The 21,146-nt window shown below is 41.8% G+C and overlaps 1 protein-coding gene across 3 annotated transcripts in view; it reads left to right on the top strand.

Annotated features, from left to right (window-relative positions):
* LOC110535829 (zinc finger protein 462) overlaps window positions 1–21,146 on the top strand; it is a 22,876-nt gene extending 1,730 nt beyond the window's left edge. For all 3 annotated transcript variants that reach the window (XM_036935650.1, XM_036935652.1, XM_021621146.2), the window contains exons 2-11: window positions 10,037–10,105; window positions 10,308–16,276; window positions 16,419–16,699; window positions 16,896–17,014; window positions 17,556–17,708; window positions 17,971–18,211; window positions 18,494–18,630; window positions 18,814–19,040; window positions 19,610–20,567; window positions 20,702–21,146. In XM_036935650.1, the coding sequence (XP_036791545.1) occupies window positions 10,096–10,105; window positions 10,308–16,276; window positions 16,419–16,699; window positions 16,896–17,014; window positions 17,556–17,708; window positions 17,971–18,211; window positions 18,494–18,630; window positions 18,814–19,040; window positions 19,610–20,567; window positions 20,702–20,853 (8,247 nt within the window). In that variant the 5' untranslated portion in view covers window positions 10,037–10,095 and the 3' untranslated portion in view covers window positions 20,854–21,146. The remainder of the gene's footprint in view (window positions 1–10,036; window positions 10,106–10,307; window positions 16,277–16,418; window positions 16,700–16,895; window positions 17,015–17,555; window positions 17,709–17,970; window positions 18,212–18,493; window positions 18,631–18,813; window positions 19,041–19,609; window positions 20,568–20,701) is intronic.

Genomic DNA, 21,146 nt, shown 5'->3' with positions numbered 1-21,146 from the left:
ATTATGACAATGGGGCGAAACTCCCGGAAAGCAGTTGTGATTGTCCATTCCATATTGTCCATTTTACTTTGACCTGGCCTGCTTTTAGGATACATTTTTTAGGATAGTTTGTTACATGACAACACATTTGTTTTTGTTGGATTGGGCACCATTTTAGGTTAGGCTGTTTGGTCAGAGAAACCTGCATGGTTTAAAAAGTGTCCATTAGGGATGCACAATATATCGGTGAACATATCGGAATCAGACGATATTAGCTAAAAATGCCAACATCGGTATCGGCCCGATGTCTAGTTTAACGCTGATGTGATAAACCAATGTCAAAGCTGACGTGCATACCTATACAACGCATGTACAATTTTGCAGTTTACCTGCAACACAGCACTCCTTACCTAGCCCACAATGTCTGCTGTGTGGATCAAGCAGTCAACAAGTCGAGCAGTCATTTGAAATAGTAACAACATTTCAGCGAGACAACTCAAAGGCGAAATCCATTAACGCCAAGATAATGGAATTCATTGCCCTTGACAATCAACCGTTCTCTGTCGTGGGTGATGTTGGCTTTCGCGACTGGTTGAGCACCGATACACACTAACGTTACGAAGTGCACTATTGTTCAGATGTTGCCCAACCGGAGTCACACAGTAATAGCGCCACTGCTATTAGCTTCATGGCATACTATGGAACGCCATTTGGATCTTTGCTTGTCAAAAAATGTCAAATAACACTATTTGACACGTCAAATAACACAGCTCTATTATAGAATGTTGTGTGTTCTGTATTTGCACTTGCAAGGCAGGCGCCACCACTACTATCAGTAGCACTGTGAAGCTACTGTGAAGCTCTATCTGACTATTAGGCACAATAGTGGAATTTGCGGTTGACTTCAAAATAAAAGTACCTATTTGAAAGTGATGCAGAAGGTTACAATTGGTGGAATCATGCCATATTTAGACTAGATAATGTTAAACAAGGTTGGAATGTGAAGAAATTAAATGGGGTACCAGTCTACTCAGTGACACCCACAGAACACAACTGAAGAGTTTACACAAATATTAGCATTGTAGCTCTTATTGCTGGACTGTGACTGTGTGAAATCACCTCCCCAGTCAGCCTATTGTGTGTATTGACATTCATATTGCACTGTAAAGCTTTACCTAAGGATTGGGCATTAATGAAATGCGGTAACAGTCTACTCAATACCCAATATATTTTTTCAGAACATCCTGCTCAGAGTTAACATCCACGCATTATTGTTTATCTCTGGAATACTGTTCAATACACATAGGTTGACAATAAATGTGTCTCAATTCAGTTGTTTGAGTCCCGCAATAAGAGCTACAATGCTAATGTTTTCTGGGTGTCACTGAGTAGACTGAAACACCATGTAATTGATCCACAATCCATATATAAGGCTGTACAGTGAAATAAGTATGCCCCCAATGCAATTCTAAAGTATAATACATCCAGTGTGATTAACAGATTTGTCAAATTAACAAATAGTCTTTTGTTGATTCTATATAACATTCCAACCTCATTTAGCGTGATCTATTAAATTAAGGCATAGTTCTACTATTTGTATGCATTTGCCTCACTGTCAATGACATGCTTTTATTTTGAAGGCAAACCGCAAAGTCCACTATTGTAACTCATCCTTATTGTGGCTAGCTTCACATAGATGGTTCCGACCACCATTAATATAATTAAAACTGTCTTATAAATTAGGGTTATTTTAGATGATGACACCTAGCTATATAGTTAGCTAGCTAACTATAGCTACTGAAACAGATTGTTTTGCTATGTTTTTGGGGAGAACATTGTTTGCATCCATGAGATAGCTAGATTTTTTATGACCAGCACTGTAGGTGCGCGAGACAACTTTACCATCATCATAGCATACGTATCGATGAATCGTTGTGACATATGAAATACGAGTGCTAGTATAATAACTACTTTTAAAATTAATGAACGCATTTAAGTATTATGTTACGTGCAGTCATATTCAGGTCCTGTTTTGTCAACAAGCTTATTTGACACGTCAAATAGTGTTATTTGGTATATTTTTTGACATGCAAAGACCCAAACAGCGTTCCATAGAAATCCTGGTTGAGAATGGAACGTCTGAACAACGAAACAACATAGCAAGTAAGTGAAAGAAACAGGTTTTGATTGTTTTACTGGTAATGGGGACATGCGTAAATGCCAACAAAATAACTTTTTGGTCAGTGTGGTGTTTGTGTGTGTAACCTTTATTTAACTAGGCAAGTTAGTTAAGAACAAATTCTTATTTACAATGATGGCCTACCCCGGCCAAATCCGAACGACACTGGGCCAATTGTGCGCCACCCTATGGGACTCCCAATCACGGCTGGATGTGATACAGCTTGGATTCGAACCAGGGACTATAGTGACACCTCTTAGACCGCTGCGTGTGTGTTAACTGTTTAACTGTACTAGAATGTTTAAAAGGCCGCTAACATTTTAAACATCGGTTATCGGTTTTTCTGGCAAGGAAAATTTCAGATATCGTTATCGGCCAAAAATGTCATATCGGTGCATCACTAGTGTCCATCTCATTACATTGTCATCCATTTTATCTCCAGCCTGTAGGCTACAGAAAAAGGCCACACACTCTTTTTACCATATCTTATATCTGATACATGAGTTATTTGATTGAACATTGGTGGAGCGCCTCAGCGATGCATCTATCCAACAGCACCCTGTAGAGAGAGGCGCGCTGGGAATGGACAAGCAAAATGTTTTTTCACATCCCTAATATCTCTGATTTATGAAATGGATGGTTGGATAAAAATAGTTTACTGCAAACATGGTTACATTTAAAGATATTGTGGCACACCCATTAAAAACCTCTTAGGGATAGGCGGGACGCAAATGTCTCAACTGGCCAATTACCAGGGAAAATGCAGAGCGCCAGATTCAAATAAAATTCAAACTGTCATTAAATCAAACATGTAAGATACTCAATTAAAGCTGCACTCGTTGTGAATCCAGCCAACAGGTCAGATTTTAAAAATGCTTTTCGGCGAAAGCATAAGAAGCTAATATCTGATAGCCTGTACCATCTGCACCAGCAGTGAACAAAGGAGCTAGCATATTTCAACCCTGCAGGCGCTACACAAAACTCTGAAATAAAATATTAAACATACATTACCTTTGACGAGCTTCTTTTGTTGGCACACCAATATGTCCCATAAACATCACAATTGGTCCTTTTGTTCGATTAATTCCGTCCATATATATCCAAAATGTCCATTTGTAAAGCGCGTTTGATCCAGAAGAAAACAGCTTACAAAAAATGTCAAAAGTTGCCTATAAACTTTGCCAAAATATTTTAAACTACTTTTGTAATACAACTTTAGGTATTTTTAAACGTTAATAATCGATCAAATTGTAGACTGGGCAATCTGTATTCAATACAGGAAAGAAAACAAACCAGTGCTGCTTTTCACGTCTTGCGCAACTCCCAAAAGTGTCCTCAGTTCCTAGTTGGCCTACTTCTTCATTGCACAAAGGAATAACCTCAACCAAATTCCAAAGACTGATGACATCCCGTGGAAGCGGTAGGAACTGAAATCAAGTTCCTAATTAAATATTCCTTGGCAAAGACAATTCAGGGAACAGAGGGGAACAAAAAAATCTGAACAGTTAGTCCTCAGGGTTTTGCCTGCTACATAAGTTCTGTTATACTCACAGACATGATTCAAACAGTTTTAGAAACTTCAGAGTGTTTTCTATCCAAATCTATGAATAATATGCATATCTTATATTCTTGGCATGAGTAGCAGGAAGTTGAAATTGGGCGCGCTATTTATCCAAAAGTTAAAATTCTGTCCCCTAGCCACAAGAGGTTTTAAACTCAACATGCAGAATAATGCCTGGCTGGAAAGGGGATGGGCTGCATAAGCCCATGTAACCCAATAGTGGAAGCTCTGATATACTGTAGCAAAAATGTGGAATAAAAGTAGTCGGTTGTCTGCCCTACATACATAAACAAACAGCATTTGGATGTTTTAATGCATACCTGTAAACACAGATACAATAGGAAGACATATTAAACTATGACTATTTATGAATGTAAGCTTTACTTTTTGGTAGCTGATTAATAGACAACTTTCCAAGTCAAATGTGCTCTTATTCCGTGCTGTATGAGCCTCCCTGACAAAAAATGCATACTGTTATATGCACAACACACCGTCCGCGTTGCGTGCACGAGCATAGCGAAATAAATGTACCCCTACATGTTATTCAATCATAACATCCAAACGTCTTGCGCGCGTCAACGGACGTCTGACAGGCATGTAAACTAGTCACCTTTTGCCGAAATTTGCTGTTTTGAATCCAAAATAGGTGAACTACGTGATTTGTGTAGATCTGAGGAGGGGGAGGGGGCGTTGGAGCAAAACTGGCTGTATCAAGGCTCCAATCCTTCACATAACAACAGAATGCAGCACGCGACTGAAGAGAGACGAGACAACCAACTTGCTTACAGCATCAGCATGCGCTCTGGAAAGGCAGCTTGCCAGTTAACTTACAGCAGCGCGTCCCCTGAACGAACTTCATGAGCTGTAACTGAAAAACAACTGGCATTTGGAAAGTTTGAGGTGAGGGAGAAAGTGTGGAGGAACAAGTATGGTTAGCATTGTTAAGAATCTTGCTAGCTGGATCGATTTCTCCTTTAGCTAGCCAGAGAAATGTTGAGCAACATTAGCCAACTTGTCTGATCAAATGATTGAGTTTTTGAAAATTAGCTGGCTATTAAAGGCCGACAGCTAACACAACAACATCAGATGAGCTAACACTAGTAACCTAACCAATTCGCGATAGTGTTAACTGGTATACGACTCCTTGCCGTTCCTCAAGTTATAATGCTTTGGTTGCTTACTGGACCTTGGCAATCTGTGAAATGTTAACTAGTTAACTAGCAAACCACTATCTGTTAACTAATGTTTTCCCTTTACAGTATGTGGTTAATTTTCAGAATGAGAGAATTAAGTGAAAATGAGGTGTTGCTTGTGTAGCTGGAGCTGGGCCTGGCTTAAGCTGGATGCCACTATAGAGGTGAAAGGAACACAACACACGTTCCCTCTTTCTCACTGGATAAAACGTGTACTCAGGTGTACTCTGCCTGAAAGAGATCAATTATGCCAACAAACAGTATCGTGCTCTGCTGGCACATTGTAGAACAGATGTCCACGGGCAGAAAGTGTATAATGTAATAATGTGCAGTGTAGCCCAAAGATATTGATTTTGTTGTTGAATTTGACAGAAACACTTGTGAGGGAGGATTATAACATGTTTTACTCAGTGAATGTTATTTTTGCACACATGTAGCCTTGTGCACTTGATCAATATCTACTATAGTGGCCACTATAATAGAGCAAAAATAGAATGCCTGTTTGTTTCATTCTATTTCTATTTTATGATGTTTACTTTAAGTGCAATATTTAGATGTGTGTGGTCACAAGCGTTCTATTGTAAAGGCTGCCATGGCTAACTGCAATATTAGTGTAATGTTTTTTCTCAAGAGTGTCATTTGCAGTAAAGTCTAGGCAACAAGTAACATTGGATTGCTTTCTTTACATTTTTTAGCTGTTAGGTTCACATTAACCACTTTATTTTACACACGCAGACTGATAATGTAGATCATTCTTTGTTGTTTAATTAGTTAAAACCTGCATTTCCCCCTAGCAGGGATTTTCGCCAACAACAAAAAAGTGTAACGTTTTTATGCTCTCGTCAGTTGGCATCCCTGGCCTGCGTAGCCGAGGGCTAAAATAAAACTTGGCTCTATTTTAGATGCTTGAAGCACTGCAAGTCCCGCCTCTCCCATCTCCTCATTGGTTTTTAGAAGCATATACCCACGGGGGTGATTGAGAGATGAACGAGGTCCACACTCCAGTCCAGTTGGTTGCAGTAATGCACCTTAAATTTGATTGCCAACCACCATATAAAATTCACAGAGGAAAAAGACTGAAGGAAGAGAGATTACTAGAAAGCAACCAGGTTTCTCCCCTTTAATTTGTGGATTAATTGTAGAGAACACATGATTTTGTGTGACCCAAAATGGGTCGGTATTCTACAAAGATCCAGAATTTTTTTTGATTTTTCAACCTGCGTATCCTGATCGCGTCTGGTCGGGATAGACAAACTCAACATGCTCACGATGGCGGAGTGCCGGTTTTGCCAGCATGTTTTTTTTTAAATGTTGAGTCGATTTTAACCAGCTCGATGGAAAACAAGTGGGCTCAGGCTTTGGAATTCAATTTTTTGGGGGGTCCAAGGTTCCTTGAAGGATTTTGTATCTTTAGGCCCTACTCTTGTAATTATGTCCGGGGCCACCACAGATTCTCTTTGGGTTCACCACGGATTTTGCCTCAAATCCAATATGGCTGCCATTTGAAGGTTACAGCGCTTATGCCCATTCTGAATCCAAAATGTCCAACATGACGATTACACCTGCCTATAAGTTTCCCTTGTTTATTTTGTTATTAGTCACTGCCATGCCTCTGTTGTGCTTGAATAGCTGAAGCTCAATAGGTTTTCAATGTGTGTTCATGTTTAAATCTCATTCACCCACTCTCCGAGGGTGTCTCAGGGTGCGTAAAGCCTCGCCGAGTCCCCAGCATCCGGGTGTTCCGGTTTTCAGGGGACATGGAAAGAGAGCCTGTGACACAACTTCCGCTTTTGGATGTTAACAAGGTGACACTCCAGCTTAACAACTCCTCCACATTTACTGGATTGGTTGAACAGTGCAGAAGGGAACCCCCCCCCCCCCCCGCCCCTTCTCGTCAAGACCAGTGTGTAAGGGATCTAGTTTCAGGTGTTTCTTTTACGCCTGCTACGATAGGTTGAGGTGTGTATAATATGTGTGAAGTACTGTAGGACAAATATACTAAACCAAAATATAAACGCAACAGTTTAAGATTTTACTGAGTACAGTTCATATAAGGAAATCAGTCAATTGAAATTAATTCACTAATCTATGGATTTCACATGACTGAGAATCGATATGCATCTGTTGGTCACAGATACCTTAGGATCTTGTCACGGTATCTCTTTGCATTCAAATTGCTATCGATAAAATGCAATTGTGTTCGTTGTCTGTAGCTTATGCCTGTCCATACCATAACCCCACTGCCACCATGGGGCACTCTGTTTACAATGTTGACATCAGCAAACCGCTCGCCCACACGACTCCATACACGTGGTCTGCGGTTGTCAGGCCGACTGGACGTACTGCCAAATTCTCTAAAACAATGTTGGAGGCAGGTTATGGTAGAGAAATTAAAATGTAATTTTCTGGCAACAGCTCTGGCGAACATTCCTGAATGCCAATTGCACTCTTCCTCAACTTGAGACATCTAAGCCTTCCGAGTGGCACAGTGGTCTAAGGCACTGCATCGCAGTGCTGAGGCGCCACTACGTCTCTTGTTCGGTCCCAGGCTGTGGCACCGCCGGCCGTGACCAGGAGCCCCATGGGGCGGCGCACAATTGGCCCAGCGTCATCCGTGTTAGGGGAGGCTTAGATGTCTCTTGCTTAAAATCATACCCTCCCACTGGGGAGGCACACTGGGGAGCCAGGCCACTGGGGAGCCAGGCCCAGCCAATCAGAATTTGTTTTTCCCCACAAAAGGGCTTTATTACATACAGAAATAATCCTCAGTTTCATCAGCTAATTGTTCAGCAGTCTTATGGCATGGGGGTAGATGCTGTTAAGGAGCCTTTTTAACCTAGACTTGGTGCTCCGGTACCGCTTGCCGTGCGGTAGCAGAGAGAACAGTCTATGACTTGGGTGACTGGAGTCTTTGACTGTCAGGTCGGGATGGCAGGAAGCTTGGTCCCAGTGATGTACTGGGCCATACACACTACCCTCAGTAGTTGTTAGAGCTGCCTTTTATTGCCCCCAGCACAAGGTGCACCTGTGTAATGATCATGCTGCTTAATCAGCTTATTGATATGCCACACCGGTCAGGTGGATAGATTATCTTGGCAAAGGAGAAATGCTCCCTAACAGGGATGTAAACAAATTTGTGCACAAAATTTGAGAAATACGCTTTGTGCGTATGGAAAATTCCTGGGATATTTTAATTCAGCTTATGAAACATGGGACCAACACTTTACATGTTGTGCTTTTATATTTTGGTTCAGTATAATATTTGTACTTGTACTTTATATTTTAGTTAAACTGTTTATACACACTTATTTAAAATACTGGATTCTTGACATGGCTCAATTGTATCTACTACTGTTCATATCATTCTTTGTATATCTTGCGGAAATTCTTCCCGTTTACATACGTATAGTTTGCATTTGGATTACTGTTACTGTGCTATTTGGGTTGTTGATTGGATTCTTCCTGGCCTTGTTTTTTTTGTACTTTGACGTTTTACTGCATTGTTAGGCGCTACTAGCTAGTAACATAAGCATATCGCTGCACAGCAAGGGACATGATCCAGGAAGTAGGCAGGACTTTTATAGCGTATTTAGACTGGTTTCCTCCTTTACCAACTTTAAAGCTGGAACCCTTAATGCTGAAACTGCTACGTCTGTTTGCGATATTACAATTACAAAGACATTACTGCAAATAATGAACACCGTTTTTTTTTGTCCTTTGGTCATCTTTGTATGTGTGATAGAACAGCATAATGTGTACTGCAAAAAAAAATGACCACCTTGCGCAGCACTCCTTACCTCTGCTTCATCAATGAAACAATAGGTGGGGATACAGACAGTGGTGCTGTTTCCCTTACTGAGGATTCCATACTCGCAATCTTTTGTACAGACCCATTGTTTAGACCTTTGGTCTAAAATGGCTAGCTGATAGCTTTTCTCAGGTAAACCTGGCAAAATGATCCATTATGTTAAGTACCACCAGCTGAGCAGCATGATTATATCCAATAACAAATCAACCTATTACAGAGCTAACACAATACAGCAAACATCCAATCACATTTGTTAAACGGGTCAACTTGTCCACCAGAGGGAGATTCTAAAACCTTCAAGGTTTACTTCCTTGTTCTAACAATTGGAGTGCCGACATTGCGTAATGCAGGTGACCTTACACAAAATCCAAAAGGCACGTTTTCACATATGACCAAATTCCATGTTTTTGCTTACCGTTTCACTTGCATCCGTGCTTTTAAGAAAATGTAAAAAAACATGGATTATACATTTATATTTGTAGTTACACCGAGAGGGGGAGGTTGACAATGATGGTCTTGTCAAATGGCTATTTTTATCCCTGCTACTATCACTGACTGGTGGTGCAGTCCACAAAGTAAGCTTTAAAGGGATAAAACTGCTAGATTCTGGCGTTTTGTTTTATTTACCCAGAGTCAGATGAACTCATGGATACCATTTTAAGACTCAACTACCCCTGCACACAGACTCGGTACCGGTGCCCCCAGTATATAGCCTCGTTATTGTTATTCTTATTGTGTTACTCTTTATTTTAGCCTACTTGGTAAATATTTTCTTCTTCTTAATCTGCACTGTTGGTTAAGGGCTTGTAAGTAAGCATTTCACAGTAAAGTCTACATTTGTTGTATTTGGCGCATGTGGCAAATAAATTTGATTTGAGTAAAGGGCCTGAATACTTATGTAAATGTGAAGAACATTTTTTAAAGTAAATTTGAAAATATTTTAAATAACCTGTTTTTGCTTTGTCGTTATTGGGTCTTCTGTGTAGCTTGATGAGCGGAATTTTTTTATTTATTCCTGTACATGAGATTATTATAGATGAGTGAGATTATTTTTGTTTGTCAAACAGCAGCCAAGCATCTTATCATCATGTCACCAGAATAAGACCCTCACTAATAATTGGATAGGAGCATCAAGCTCATCATAGTGCACTTTCATCTAAATGTATTTAATCTGTATCCTAATAAACTGCATGCTTTCCCGAGTCGTATAATATTTGCGCATATCGGCATTTTCAGCACCATTTCTCACGTAATTTATTTAAAAATGTTTGGATGGGAACCTGGTTACTGTCATTAAATATTATGCTGCCCAACAGGTTTCTCTCCTGTTTGTCAGTGAATTTCTGGGATCAAGAATCTCACAGAGCCAGGGGAGATGGAGGAAGGTATGACTTGTTCTTATATCATAATACAAGTTGTAAACAGGAGAATGGTGAACTTTATCACCTGATGTTTTTAACTGCTTAGTCGGTCTGGAAATGCTTAGGTGCATGGCACATTTAGTCCTTAATATCTGATGATACACATTTTTATTCTGTAGTTGTATATTATTTTCATTCATTATTAAGATATTTTCTACTCCCACAGATTCCGGGCGCCTCAACAAGTCTGACCAAATGACCCAAGGTCAACCAGGCTCTCAACAATCCGTGTCTCCAAGTCAGTCATTCCAGTGTAACCATTGTGTCCTCCTCTTCAAATCAAAGTATTTCCTCCTTGAACACATGAAGAAGGTGCATGGCATTGATGTGGATCCTTCACAAAATGAAGGCAGTTCTACTCCCTCAGAGAGTTCCACGCCACCTCACAGTAGCACTCGCTACAACAGTTCAAAAAAGTTTTTCTCTTGCCGGCATTGTGTGTTTACGTCTTCCAGTTGGACAGTTATTATCAAACATAAAAAAACATATCACAAGGTGCCGGTAAGGGGTCCTGGTAAGGGCGGGACCTTGAAAACACAGAAACGGTATTTGAGGGGCAAGATTCTCAATGCCAAAGTGTCACTGCCAGGTAAGAAGAATCACAAAAATGTGTCGGCACTCAAACGCAAAAGGGACGTGGGGAGAGTGAATTCCAAGTCTACCTTGAAAACCATAAACATTCCCAGCTCTAGCTTATTGTTGAAGAACCTGCGAACTCAAGTGGGATCCTCAGGAAATTGTTCTAAATTCAGAGTCGTACCTGGAAGTTCAGCGCATGAGTCATCTTTAAATTCCTTGCAAATGAAGATGTCCACCCTCCCAAGGCCATCAGGTGCGCGTGATGTGACTGTCATGTCAGATGCGCCTTTCCATAGCTATGACCAAGACAATGGTAAAGGTGTTTCTAAAGTAACTGACGAGAGATTTCATTCAGAAAGTGAACAGATGGGCTCTCACTGCTGCTCGCTCTGCAACTTCTCTGCGACTTGGTTGGAAGATCTTCACACTCACCAGCGAAGTAAGCACAGTTACCTTTTTTACAGCATGGGGTCAAGTCTGCTGGATAAAACGGTGACAGAACAGCGGAATCTCAAACCTGAAACGTATAATGGAATGTCACTGACAGAGCCATTAGCTAAAACCACCAAGAAGAGAACGCATGATGACACCCCTTTAAGTCCTGCTAAGAAAAATATCAAAACAAGCCCCGAAAGTACAGTCATCCAAAGTAAGCTATCAGGGGGCACTGCTTTCACCTTTGAGGTTAGCGAGGATGAAGAGGAGGGAAATGCCTGGAGAACTGAACTAGATGCCTCAGGAAATGAAATAGAAGATCAGTTGGCAAATGGGGAAAGCAGGGACAACCCAAAAAATCTTTATCGTTGCAAACACTGTGACTACAGTCACAAGTCATCTCGCAGTGTGAGCACCCATTACCAGAGAATGCACCCTTACATCAGGTATGACTTTCAGTACATCATGAATCCAGATGATTGGACTGCCACCTTCCGTTGCTTGGAGTGTCCGGTTGATTTTGCCGCCCCTGATGACCTTAAGCAGCACTATAGGGATCATCACCCAGAAGCCCCAAATGTGTTCATGATGCGATCAGATCAACTTGATTTGGTGTATAAGTGCTTTGCCTGCCCATTCACCATTTCTAATGGCAAGTACTTGAAACCCCATTACAAAAACAAGCATCCAAAACTGAAAATGAGCAATCCCTTAATGTACTGCAGTTTTACTACCAAGCCCATTGAACATGAACCCTCTACATCACAACATTTAGGGCAAACCTCCAGCCTAAAGAATGCCGAGGTTGTCTCTCCTGAGAGGTCTCCGACCCCACATAAAGAAACTGTTAATATCACCCATACACCCTCATTAGCATGTTCTGCTTCCATGGGAGTGGATGTGGAACTGTACCACTGCAAACATTGTGTATTCAGCAATAAGTCAGTGGTTGTCATGCTTGTCCACTACCAAAAAAGCCACCCGAAGGCAGGATTGACAATTGACAGCATAAAACAAGCTTCTCTTGCCACTTCCATGAAACCTAAGGACGAAACACAGGTGTCTCCTGAAAATATGGTTTTGGAGCCATTTAAACTCCTAGAAGTTAAGTCCCCCAACATTTCCCTCTCCAGACCAGATGTTGCACAGGAAGATGCAGAGAACATGTTTTTCTGCCAGCATTGCAACTATGACAACCTCACAGTGAGGGGGGTGTTGAACCACCAAAGGTCAAGACACCGTGATCTCAAGGCTTCTGTTGAGCAGATACACCTCCATACTGCTGAGGTTCGTAGTCAATGTAAAAAATCACAGGGCATCGTAATAGTCTCACCCAGCACTCCACTCCAAAATGATGTTGCACAGGAAGACGTTTTCAAGCCATTCAAACTTCCAGAAGTTAAGTCTCCAAACACATCCCCTCCCATATCCAGTGTTTCACAGGCAGATGTTGAGAGTCCATATTTCTGCCAGTTTTGTGACTATTGCAACCCCACAGTGAGAGGCATTATGAATCATCAGAAGTTAAGACACAGTACTCGTAAGTCAACTGCTGAAAGCATAATCAAACATACTGCTATGATTCGTAGCAGCCCCAATGTGAGAGGGGTTTTGAATCATCAGGTGTCGTCTCATAGTCATCTCAAGGTGACTGCTGATAATGTCGTCAAACATACTGCTGATGTTCATGGTCAATGTGAAAAGCCTCAGTTTACTGGATTTGACTCATCTAATTCCTCTTTAAAATCCACTGTTGAGAATGAGGTAGCTGACTTGTTTTTTTGCCAGTACTGCAACTATGGCAACCCAAGTGTTGCAGGGGTTTTGAATCATCAGAAATTAAGACATCGCCGTCTTCAGATATCCACTAATCAGATTCTTCAATATACATCTGAGCTTCTTAGTCAAAAATCTACATCTCAGTCTGCTGGATTTGGGGACCCTAACTCCTCTCTCCTCAGATCTGATGTTGGGAATGAGGCAGGTAACTTGTTTTTCTGTCAGTTTTGCAACTATGGAGATCCTTCAATGAGCGGGATTTTTAATCATCAGAAGAGAAGACACGGTCAACTCAAAACGACTCCTGATGACATCTTCAGGCATACTACTGAGGTTCGAGGGCAAATGAAAACATCAGAAGAGTCTAAAAGAGTCAACTCAATGAACTCTTCTCACATCTTACCTCTTCCTCTTGTGACGGAAGAGGCTGTGTTATTCTGTCAGCTTTGCAACTATAGCAATCCAACCATGAGTGGGGTTATGGATCATCAAAGGAAAAGACACCCTGATCTTAAGGCAACTCATAAACAAATCCTTGAATATACTGCTGCTATGATTTTGGCCCAATCTGGCAAATCACCTCACTCATCATTCTTAACATCTGAGATTTTCCAAGAAGAATTAGAGAAGTTCTTCTGCCAGTATTGTGACTATAGTAATTCTACAGTAAGGGGGATTTTGAATCATCAAAATAAAATGCATGGTGATCTCGAAACAAACGCTGCGCAGATCTTAAGGCATACTGTTGTGGTTCAAGGGCAAACCAAACAATCTCAGTCAAAAGCAGTCCACTCGCCCAAATCTCCTCACATCTTGTCTCGTCCTCTTTTGAAGGACGAGGTTGCAGACATGTTTTTCTGTCAGCTTTGCAACTATAGCAATCCAACAGTGATAGGGGTTTTGAATCATCAAAGGAAAAGACACCTTGATATGAAACTAACTGCTAAGCAAATCCTTGAATATACTGCTACGGTTATGGGCAAATCGCAGCCAGTACAAGAAGACACACTTAACTCATCCCAAGAAGAAGAGGGGAAGTTGTTTTACTGCCAGCATTGTGACTATGACAATGCCACAGTTAGGGGTGTTTTGAATCATCAGAAATTAAGACATAGTGATCTGCCGGCTACTGCGGATCAAGTTGTCCGGTATACTACCATTGTTCGCACCCCCCCCAAGAAATTAATAACCCAACAACCTAAAAAGTCCCCCATGAAAGCTTCACAATCTCGCACGCAGAAAGCTGCACCACTCAGGTCCTTAAAATGCCGCAAATGCTCTTATATAACTCCCCATATATATCTTTTGAAAAGGCATCTGAGGAATAACCACCAAGAGAAAGCCCCAATCACAACGATTATGCGTTGGGCTTACCAAGATGGCCATTTACAAGCAGGTTATCATTGCGAGTGGTGTGTTTGTTCACACACTGAAGCGAAGGAACTCCTCCGGCACTACCGGCAACGTCATCCAGATAAAAATACTGGACTTGAGTCCATCATCCTGAGGTTACATGTTGGCCCTAAGACTTCTCTATCTAAAACAATTAAGCCTAACACAGAGTGCAATGTTAAACAGGAAAATATTACCCTCAGGTTTGGGGAAGTTCCGAAGACCTCCCCATCTTTTCAGTCCGGAGAAGGTGACACAAAAGTCTATCCCTGCCGAGCATGTTCCTTTAAGGCTACTTCAATGGGGGGTATCGGCAGCCACTACCGTGTAGTTCATCCATGGTCTGTCAAGGAAGATGGATCTGTGTTAGATGTCATTAGTAGTAGGCAGACCCAAGAGCCAGGGGTCCATGAAGAGCCAGGGGTCCATGAAGAGCAAGCTGTTCATGAAACCTCGAGGTCAAGCGAGACACATATGTGCCCTGTCTGTTCCGGAGAGTTCAACACCCTCCATGGTATGTTTACTCATTGTGGAAAGAAACATCCAGAATATGATATGAAGGTCCATGAACAGTCTGATGTTCATGAAACCTCAAAGCCAAGCCAGCGATGGAGGTGCCCTGTCTGTTCCGGAGAGTTCAACACCCTCCATGGTATGTTAACTCATTGTGGAAAGAAACATCCAGAATATGATCCATCAACTTGTGAAAAGGAACCTAAATCTAGTACAGGTGATGGGACTCTGGTATTCAAGTGTTCAATCTGTCCGTATGTGAACTCTCGCTCTCATGGTGTTCTAACTCACTGCCAGATGAGGCATCCAGCCACCAAAGCCAGAACTGAGAGACTTGAACAAGAAATTGTACACTTCAGTGACCCAGATGAATGTGTGAAAGTCCGATCGGGTAAGAGGATAGGATTGGCAGGCTTCCAGTGCAATATGTGTCCAGTCATCCATGCAAAATTCAAGAAGTTGAAAGCTCACTATGAGATGGATCACAAACGATCTGCCCCCAATATGTTCAAACCGACCTTGAAAAAATCCGCTGCCATTAAAAAACATCTTCTCTCCAAATATAGAGGCTCCCAGACCTCAATTGCCCAAGCTGCCATTTTAAAAAATAGGAAATCCATCATAGTCAAATGCCACCTTTGCAAGTACTTTTGCACCACTAAAAAGGGTCTTGCCCGCCATCTTCGCATTTACCACAGTACAGTGGCTCCAATTGAGGACAAAGAGTTTTCCTACAAGTGTGCACTGTGCTCGTATACGACTTTGATTTGTAAGTACCTTGCAGCCCACTATAGGAGGCAACATGACAATGCCGCTTTCAACAACCATTTTGTTCCAGCATTCAGACCTCACCGCATTCCCCCAACCTCACCACACCATAAGGCTTCTTTGAGTCCGGAAACCAAATCACCTGGTGAGAAGAGAAACTGTTCTCTCTGTTTTTTCCAATGTCTTAGTGAAAAAGGCATGGTCTCCCATTATGTGATTTGCCATCCAGGAGTCTCTCACAGCATGCACAAATCTAGTGAACACCGACCGATTAACACACTGCGCTCTCCCCCAAAGCCCAGAAATCGCCACAGGCAGCAGAAACCTGTCTGCAAGTTATTTGATCCAGAATGTGAGAAAGGCAGTGCATTGCGTCCAGTTGAATGCAAGAAATGTGTGAAATTATTCTTCAATTCAAATCTCCTGCTAAGTATCCACTACACCAATTTCCACAACGAAGATTTCAAACGGGACTTCACTATACTTTCAAAGACTTCAGAGATTGGCACAGAGTTCTACAGATGTGGATACTGTAACCTCCAAATCCAGGGCAGTGTGGACCTCGGCTCCCATCTCGACCATCATAATGAGGAGTTTCAGACACTGGAAAATGGACAGAAGAGGAAACAACACCTTAGTGAGCCACCAATAAAGACCAAGTCTGTTAAGGTAAGTGGCACATAATGCAGTCAACTGCAAACCTACGGGCTTGTGATTGTTTGACAGATGGTAGTACTGTACAACATTGGAAAAATACATCTGTGTTTTCCCATATGTGATTCTCAACCGTAATCATTTATTTGTCTTTCAGCATGAAAGACCAGAACTGCCCGATGTTCTGACGGCCGCGGAATCGGACAGTCATTGGATTGTGACAAAGGTGGAATCTGTTGCAACAGGGATGGGTCCAATGGGGTCCCCTTCCCCTGTCCCGTCGACAACAGAACCAGAGGGGGGGTCAGCAGGAGAGGAGTGCAAGCACTGCGGGCGAACTTTCATGTCTTTGAAAGGTTTACGCTCACATGAGCGGAGCCATGCAGCTACGGCAGCGCTCAAACGGCTGGACAACGTACCACATCAACAGAAGCAGATGTAAGAGGAAATATGTTGTATATTTACATTAGAGGAGAGTATTGATAGTATGTGATAGAATCAATCTTGTAATGTTACCTTCTTAGGTACCACAATACAACATTCTTTCTTGTTTCTATATAACCATAAAGATTTGCTTAAACATCTGAATAAATCAATTTGTGAAATGACTGCTTGTCTGCAAATGTCTCCTCAGGTTTGACCGCCATATTAGACATCGCCCCGGGACCATCAAACCCTTCCATTGTGGGCTCTGTCGGTACAGAACTACCATCTTGAGCCTCTTGAAGAACCACCTGCTCAAAGTACATGGTGGTGAGGCAGCCTTACTAATATAGCACACTGTCACTAGCCGGCTACCACCCGGCTACTCATCCCTGCACCTTAGAGACTGCTGCCCTATATACATAGACATATAATCACTGGCCACTTTAATAATGGAACACTAGTCACATTAATACTGTTTACATACTGCTTTACTCATCTCATATGTATATACTGTATTCTATTCTACTGTATTTAGTCAATGCCACTCCGACATTGCTTGTTCTAATATTTATGTATTTCTTAATTCCATTATTTTACTTTTAGATTTGTGTATTGTTAGATACTACTGCACTGTTGGAGCTAGGAACACAAGCATTTCACTACACCCGCAATAACATCTGCTAAATATGTGAATGTGACCAATAAAATTTGATTTGATTTGTCATGTCACCACATTTTAAAGATAAAAAAATATTTATCTGTTAATTTTGCAGAATTTGATACTGTATAATATGTCAATTGAAATGGCACAAGCTGTGGAAAACATTTTAAAACCTGTTTCCTTTTTTAATCTGTCTTGCTGGAGTAGCTGAGTACCCATCCAAGAACCTTCCTTCCTCCGTGACCGGTAGCCAGGACAGGGAACACACCCTGGAGGCCAATGAAGAGGCCCCTAACCTGCCAGAACCTCAGGAAGGCAATCACATGTCTGACGATTCTGAGGAAACAGACCTCACTGAAAGCAAGTGCTCCCCTTTACATTCATTATTTGAATTTTAATGATTAAACTTCATGATTAAGAACCTTTCCTATAAATTATCAAATGTGTTGTGCAGCATACAGACAATCAGTATTTTTGAAAAACGCATAACGTTTTGCGTATTGACCCCTCAAGTATTTTGTCAATAGCACACCTCCCCTACATTTTCTTTAAATCAGAGAAGGCATCTGCTGAGTGACTGAATGTAATGTGGTTCTAATATCCAGTGTACTTTCCATTACAGAACCAGTGTACTTGGAGCCCCCAGATGTCCAGCGGCAGCTCAACCACTACAGGCAGGTGGCTCAGGCCTCCAGACATCCAGGCCAACAGGCCACCGCGACCACTCAAGATGCGTTATTCATCTGTGAGTTTTGTATCTACACCTCAACACACATCAAGAGTATGCGCCGGCACTACATAAATCGGCACAATGGGAAAAGGCTGGTGAGCTGCAAGGACTGCTCCTTTTTCACGGGCTTCAGGTAATATATTATTTTCAGTGGTAGAATCTGCTCAAATGCCCATGCTTGACTTTGCTGGGTCATAGTTGGGGCTTTAGTATACACATTCCTGCTATGGATATCTAAGAATATAGAAACTAATTGAAGTGATTGAACAATTAGCACCTTTGACGACAAGGGTTGCTAAATTAACTCCCTCTTTAAATGATCACTTCGTGGTCATAATTGTTTCTAACTATTAAGCCTCAATATGCTGTATTGCCAAATGAGTGTAACACGTTTTTCTCTGAATGCTTACATTAGGAAGAATTTGGATATACACATAGAGACGGCACATGCCAGTAGCGCAACAGAAGCTCCTAAGGACCTACGCTGCCCTCTCTGTCTTTACCACACCAAAAACAAAAACTGCATGATCGACCACATCGTCCTCCATCGTGGTAGGTATTTTTGTGGTATTAATACAATAAATACATTATGACTATACACAATTATGCTTTATACATCCATGACACTCACTAGACACTTAATCTGGCTGTCTACCGTTTATTCTGTCGGATACTTATCAGTGTCTTACCCGACTCTATGCTGCTGATCCTGGTTTTTATCACATGTTACAACAGAGGAGCCGGTGGCCCCAATAGAGGTGCGTCGTTCAAGGCTATCGCGATATCTCCAGGGCCTCGTGTTCCGCTGCCACAAGTGCACCTTCACTAGTTCCAGTGACGAGAAGCTGCATCTGCACATGCTCATTAAGCACGATGATATCAAGCCGTACAAATGCAGACTGTGCTACTTTGACTTCACACAGCTGAGCGAGTTGGAGGCACACCTATGCGATAAGCACCAGGTTAGTGTTCTACCCTTAGGATCTGAAAGGACTGCATAGGTGTAAGCAATATGATTGTGTATCCACTTGTTTTTTTTGTTTAACTAGGCAGGTCAGTTAAGAACAAATTCTTATTTACAATGATGGCCAAACACGTACGATGCTGGGCTAATTGTGCGCCGCCCTATGGGACCCCCGATCACGGCCGGATGTGATACAGCCTGGACTCGAACCAAGGACTGTAGTGACACCTCTTGCACTGAGATGCAGTGCCTTAGACCACTGCGCAACTTTTCCTCTGAAAGACTAGAGGGGATTTCTGTTGTACTGCTTACACCTGTACTCCCATCAGAGCTGCACAGTACCTTTGTGATCAGGGATGTTTCTGGATGAGCCTGTGTCTCTACACATGGACAGTGGTTATGTTGACAAATAGCCAATCAAAGGTCACAACTAGTAGTATTCTTACACATTGTTTTATTAATGCTAATTCTGAAAGTTTGTTCTATAGTCAACTCTTCTCTGTTGAGTCGTTTGACCTTCTATATCTGATGTAAATGTCTTCTGACTTGTGTTGTTCTTTCTTGTAGGTCGTGAGGAACCATGAGCTGGTGGGACAGGTCCATCTGGAGGAACTGGAGACCAGACTGGACAGAGTCAACCGAGAAAAGGAAAAGAAATGTGACCAGGAATTAGAAAATGAAGAAGACAAAGAAGAAAGAAATAAACATGGTGAGAAACAAGGGCTGGAGGAAGAGGGGGAGAACGCTGACAAGCTAAGAAACAAAGAGAAGGAAGAAACCAACCACAGACATAGTGAGAAGCAGCAGGTGCTGGAGGAGGGAGAGAACATAGAGAAGCTAGGAAAAGAAGAAGAGAAAGACCAGGAAGAAACTAACAGAAGACTTAAAGAAACTCAAGGGCTCAAAGAAGGGGATACCGTTGAGGAAAAAGGGTTGGAGAAAAATGGGGAGAACATTGCCCCCCAAAAATATGAGAACAAAGGGTACGTAGAAGAAAAATCCATGGACTGTGAAGAGAACCATGGGCAACAAGATCAGGTGAACAAAGGTGGAGATAATGAGGTGTCAGAGAACAGTGCCCAAAGCAGTGAATTCCACGAGAGCCATGATTTTAGTTATGAGGAGAACAAGGAGGAACAATATGAAGAATGCCATGGGGAGCTCGAGCATGAGGATAAGGAGATGGTAGAGGAACAATTTATGGACTTTGAGGAAGAGAACCGAGAACCTGGAGAGATGGACATAGGAGAACAAAGCGACCAATATCATGAGATGCCAGTGCTTAAAAATGAAGCCTGCCACTATCATGAAATGCCAGTGCTTGAAAATGAAGAGGGCAAAAAGGAAACACACAGGAATCCTAGTGAGAAACCGGAACATGAGGTGGTGGTGAAGAATGACAGTCTGAAACCTGAGTGCAATACGAAACAGGAGCAAGGGTCTGTAGAGGACGAAAAGTCTGAAGAAAACCCCATGAGTGACGATAAGCAAGATCATGAAAATGGCAACACATCTGCACCAAAAGGTATGTACATTTTGGCATGATGAAACTATTGACATCCAATTGATCAAACTGTTTCTGGTTCCCTGTCAGGTGTTTAACTCTGCTACTCATTCTATTATCATTCCTATTCTATGCCTCCACTACCCTGAATATAGATGCCTCCACTGCCCTGAGTATAGATGCCTCCGCTATCCTGAGGATAATTCCATCGACCAGAAATGAAAATGCGCTTTCTTGCAAGCTCTGTGGCCGAACTCTCATGAACAGCACTGACCTGGAACGACATGTGATGCGCCATGGCTTGTAACTCAGTGTGTCGGTGCAATTGATAAGGATGTACTGACTTTGAGGGTGTTGCTGCTTAGAAATACTGATTTTTAACAGCAAGGAGATTGTGAATTTCAATTGAAACGGTTGCATATTGTTTCCACGTGTAACTAGTCTTGACTGAGGAGACACTGCAGCTATTGTTGTAAAGGACAAAAGGTCTTATCCCAGAATGACAGCGGTTCACATTTCCAACGAATTAGTTTTGGTGCTTTCTTAATATTTTCATCCTGTTTTCTTTTAACATTTTTGTAATAAATGACTATCCTATAA

This window comes from Oncorhynchus mykiss, chromosome 11, assembly GCF_013265735.2.
Source record: "Oncorhynchus mykiss isolate Arlee chromosome 11, USDA_OmykA_1.1, whole genome shotgun sequence".
Taxonomy (NCBI): Eukaryota; Metazoa; Chordata; class Actinopteri; order Salmoniformes; family Salmonidae; genus Oncorhynchus; species Oncorhynchus mykiss.
This window is presented reverse-complemented; position numbering and strand designations above follow the sequence as displayed.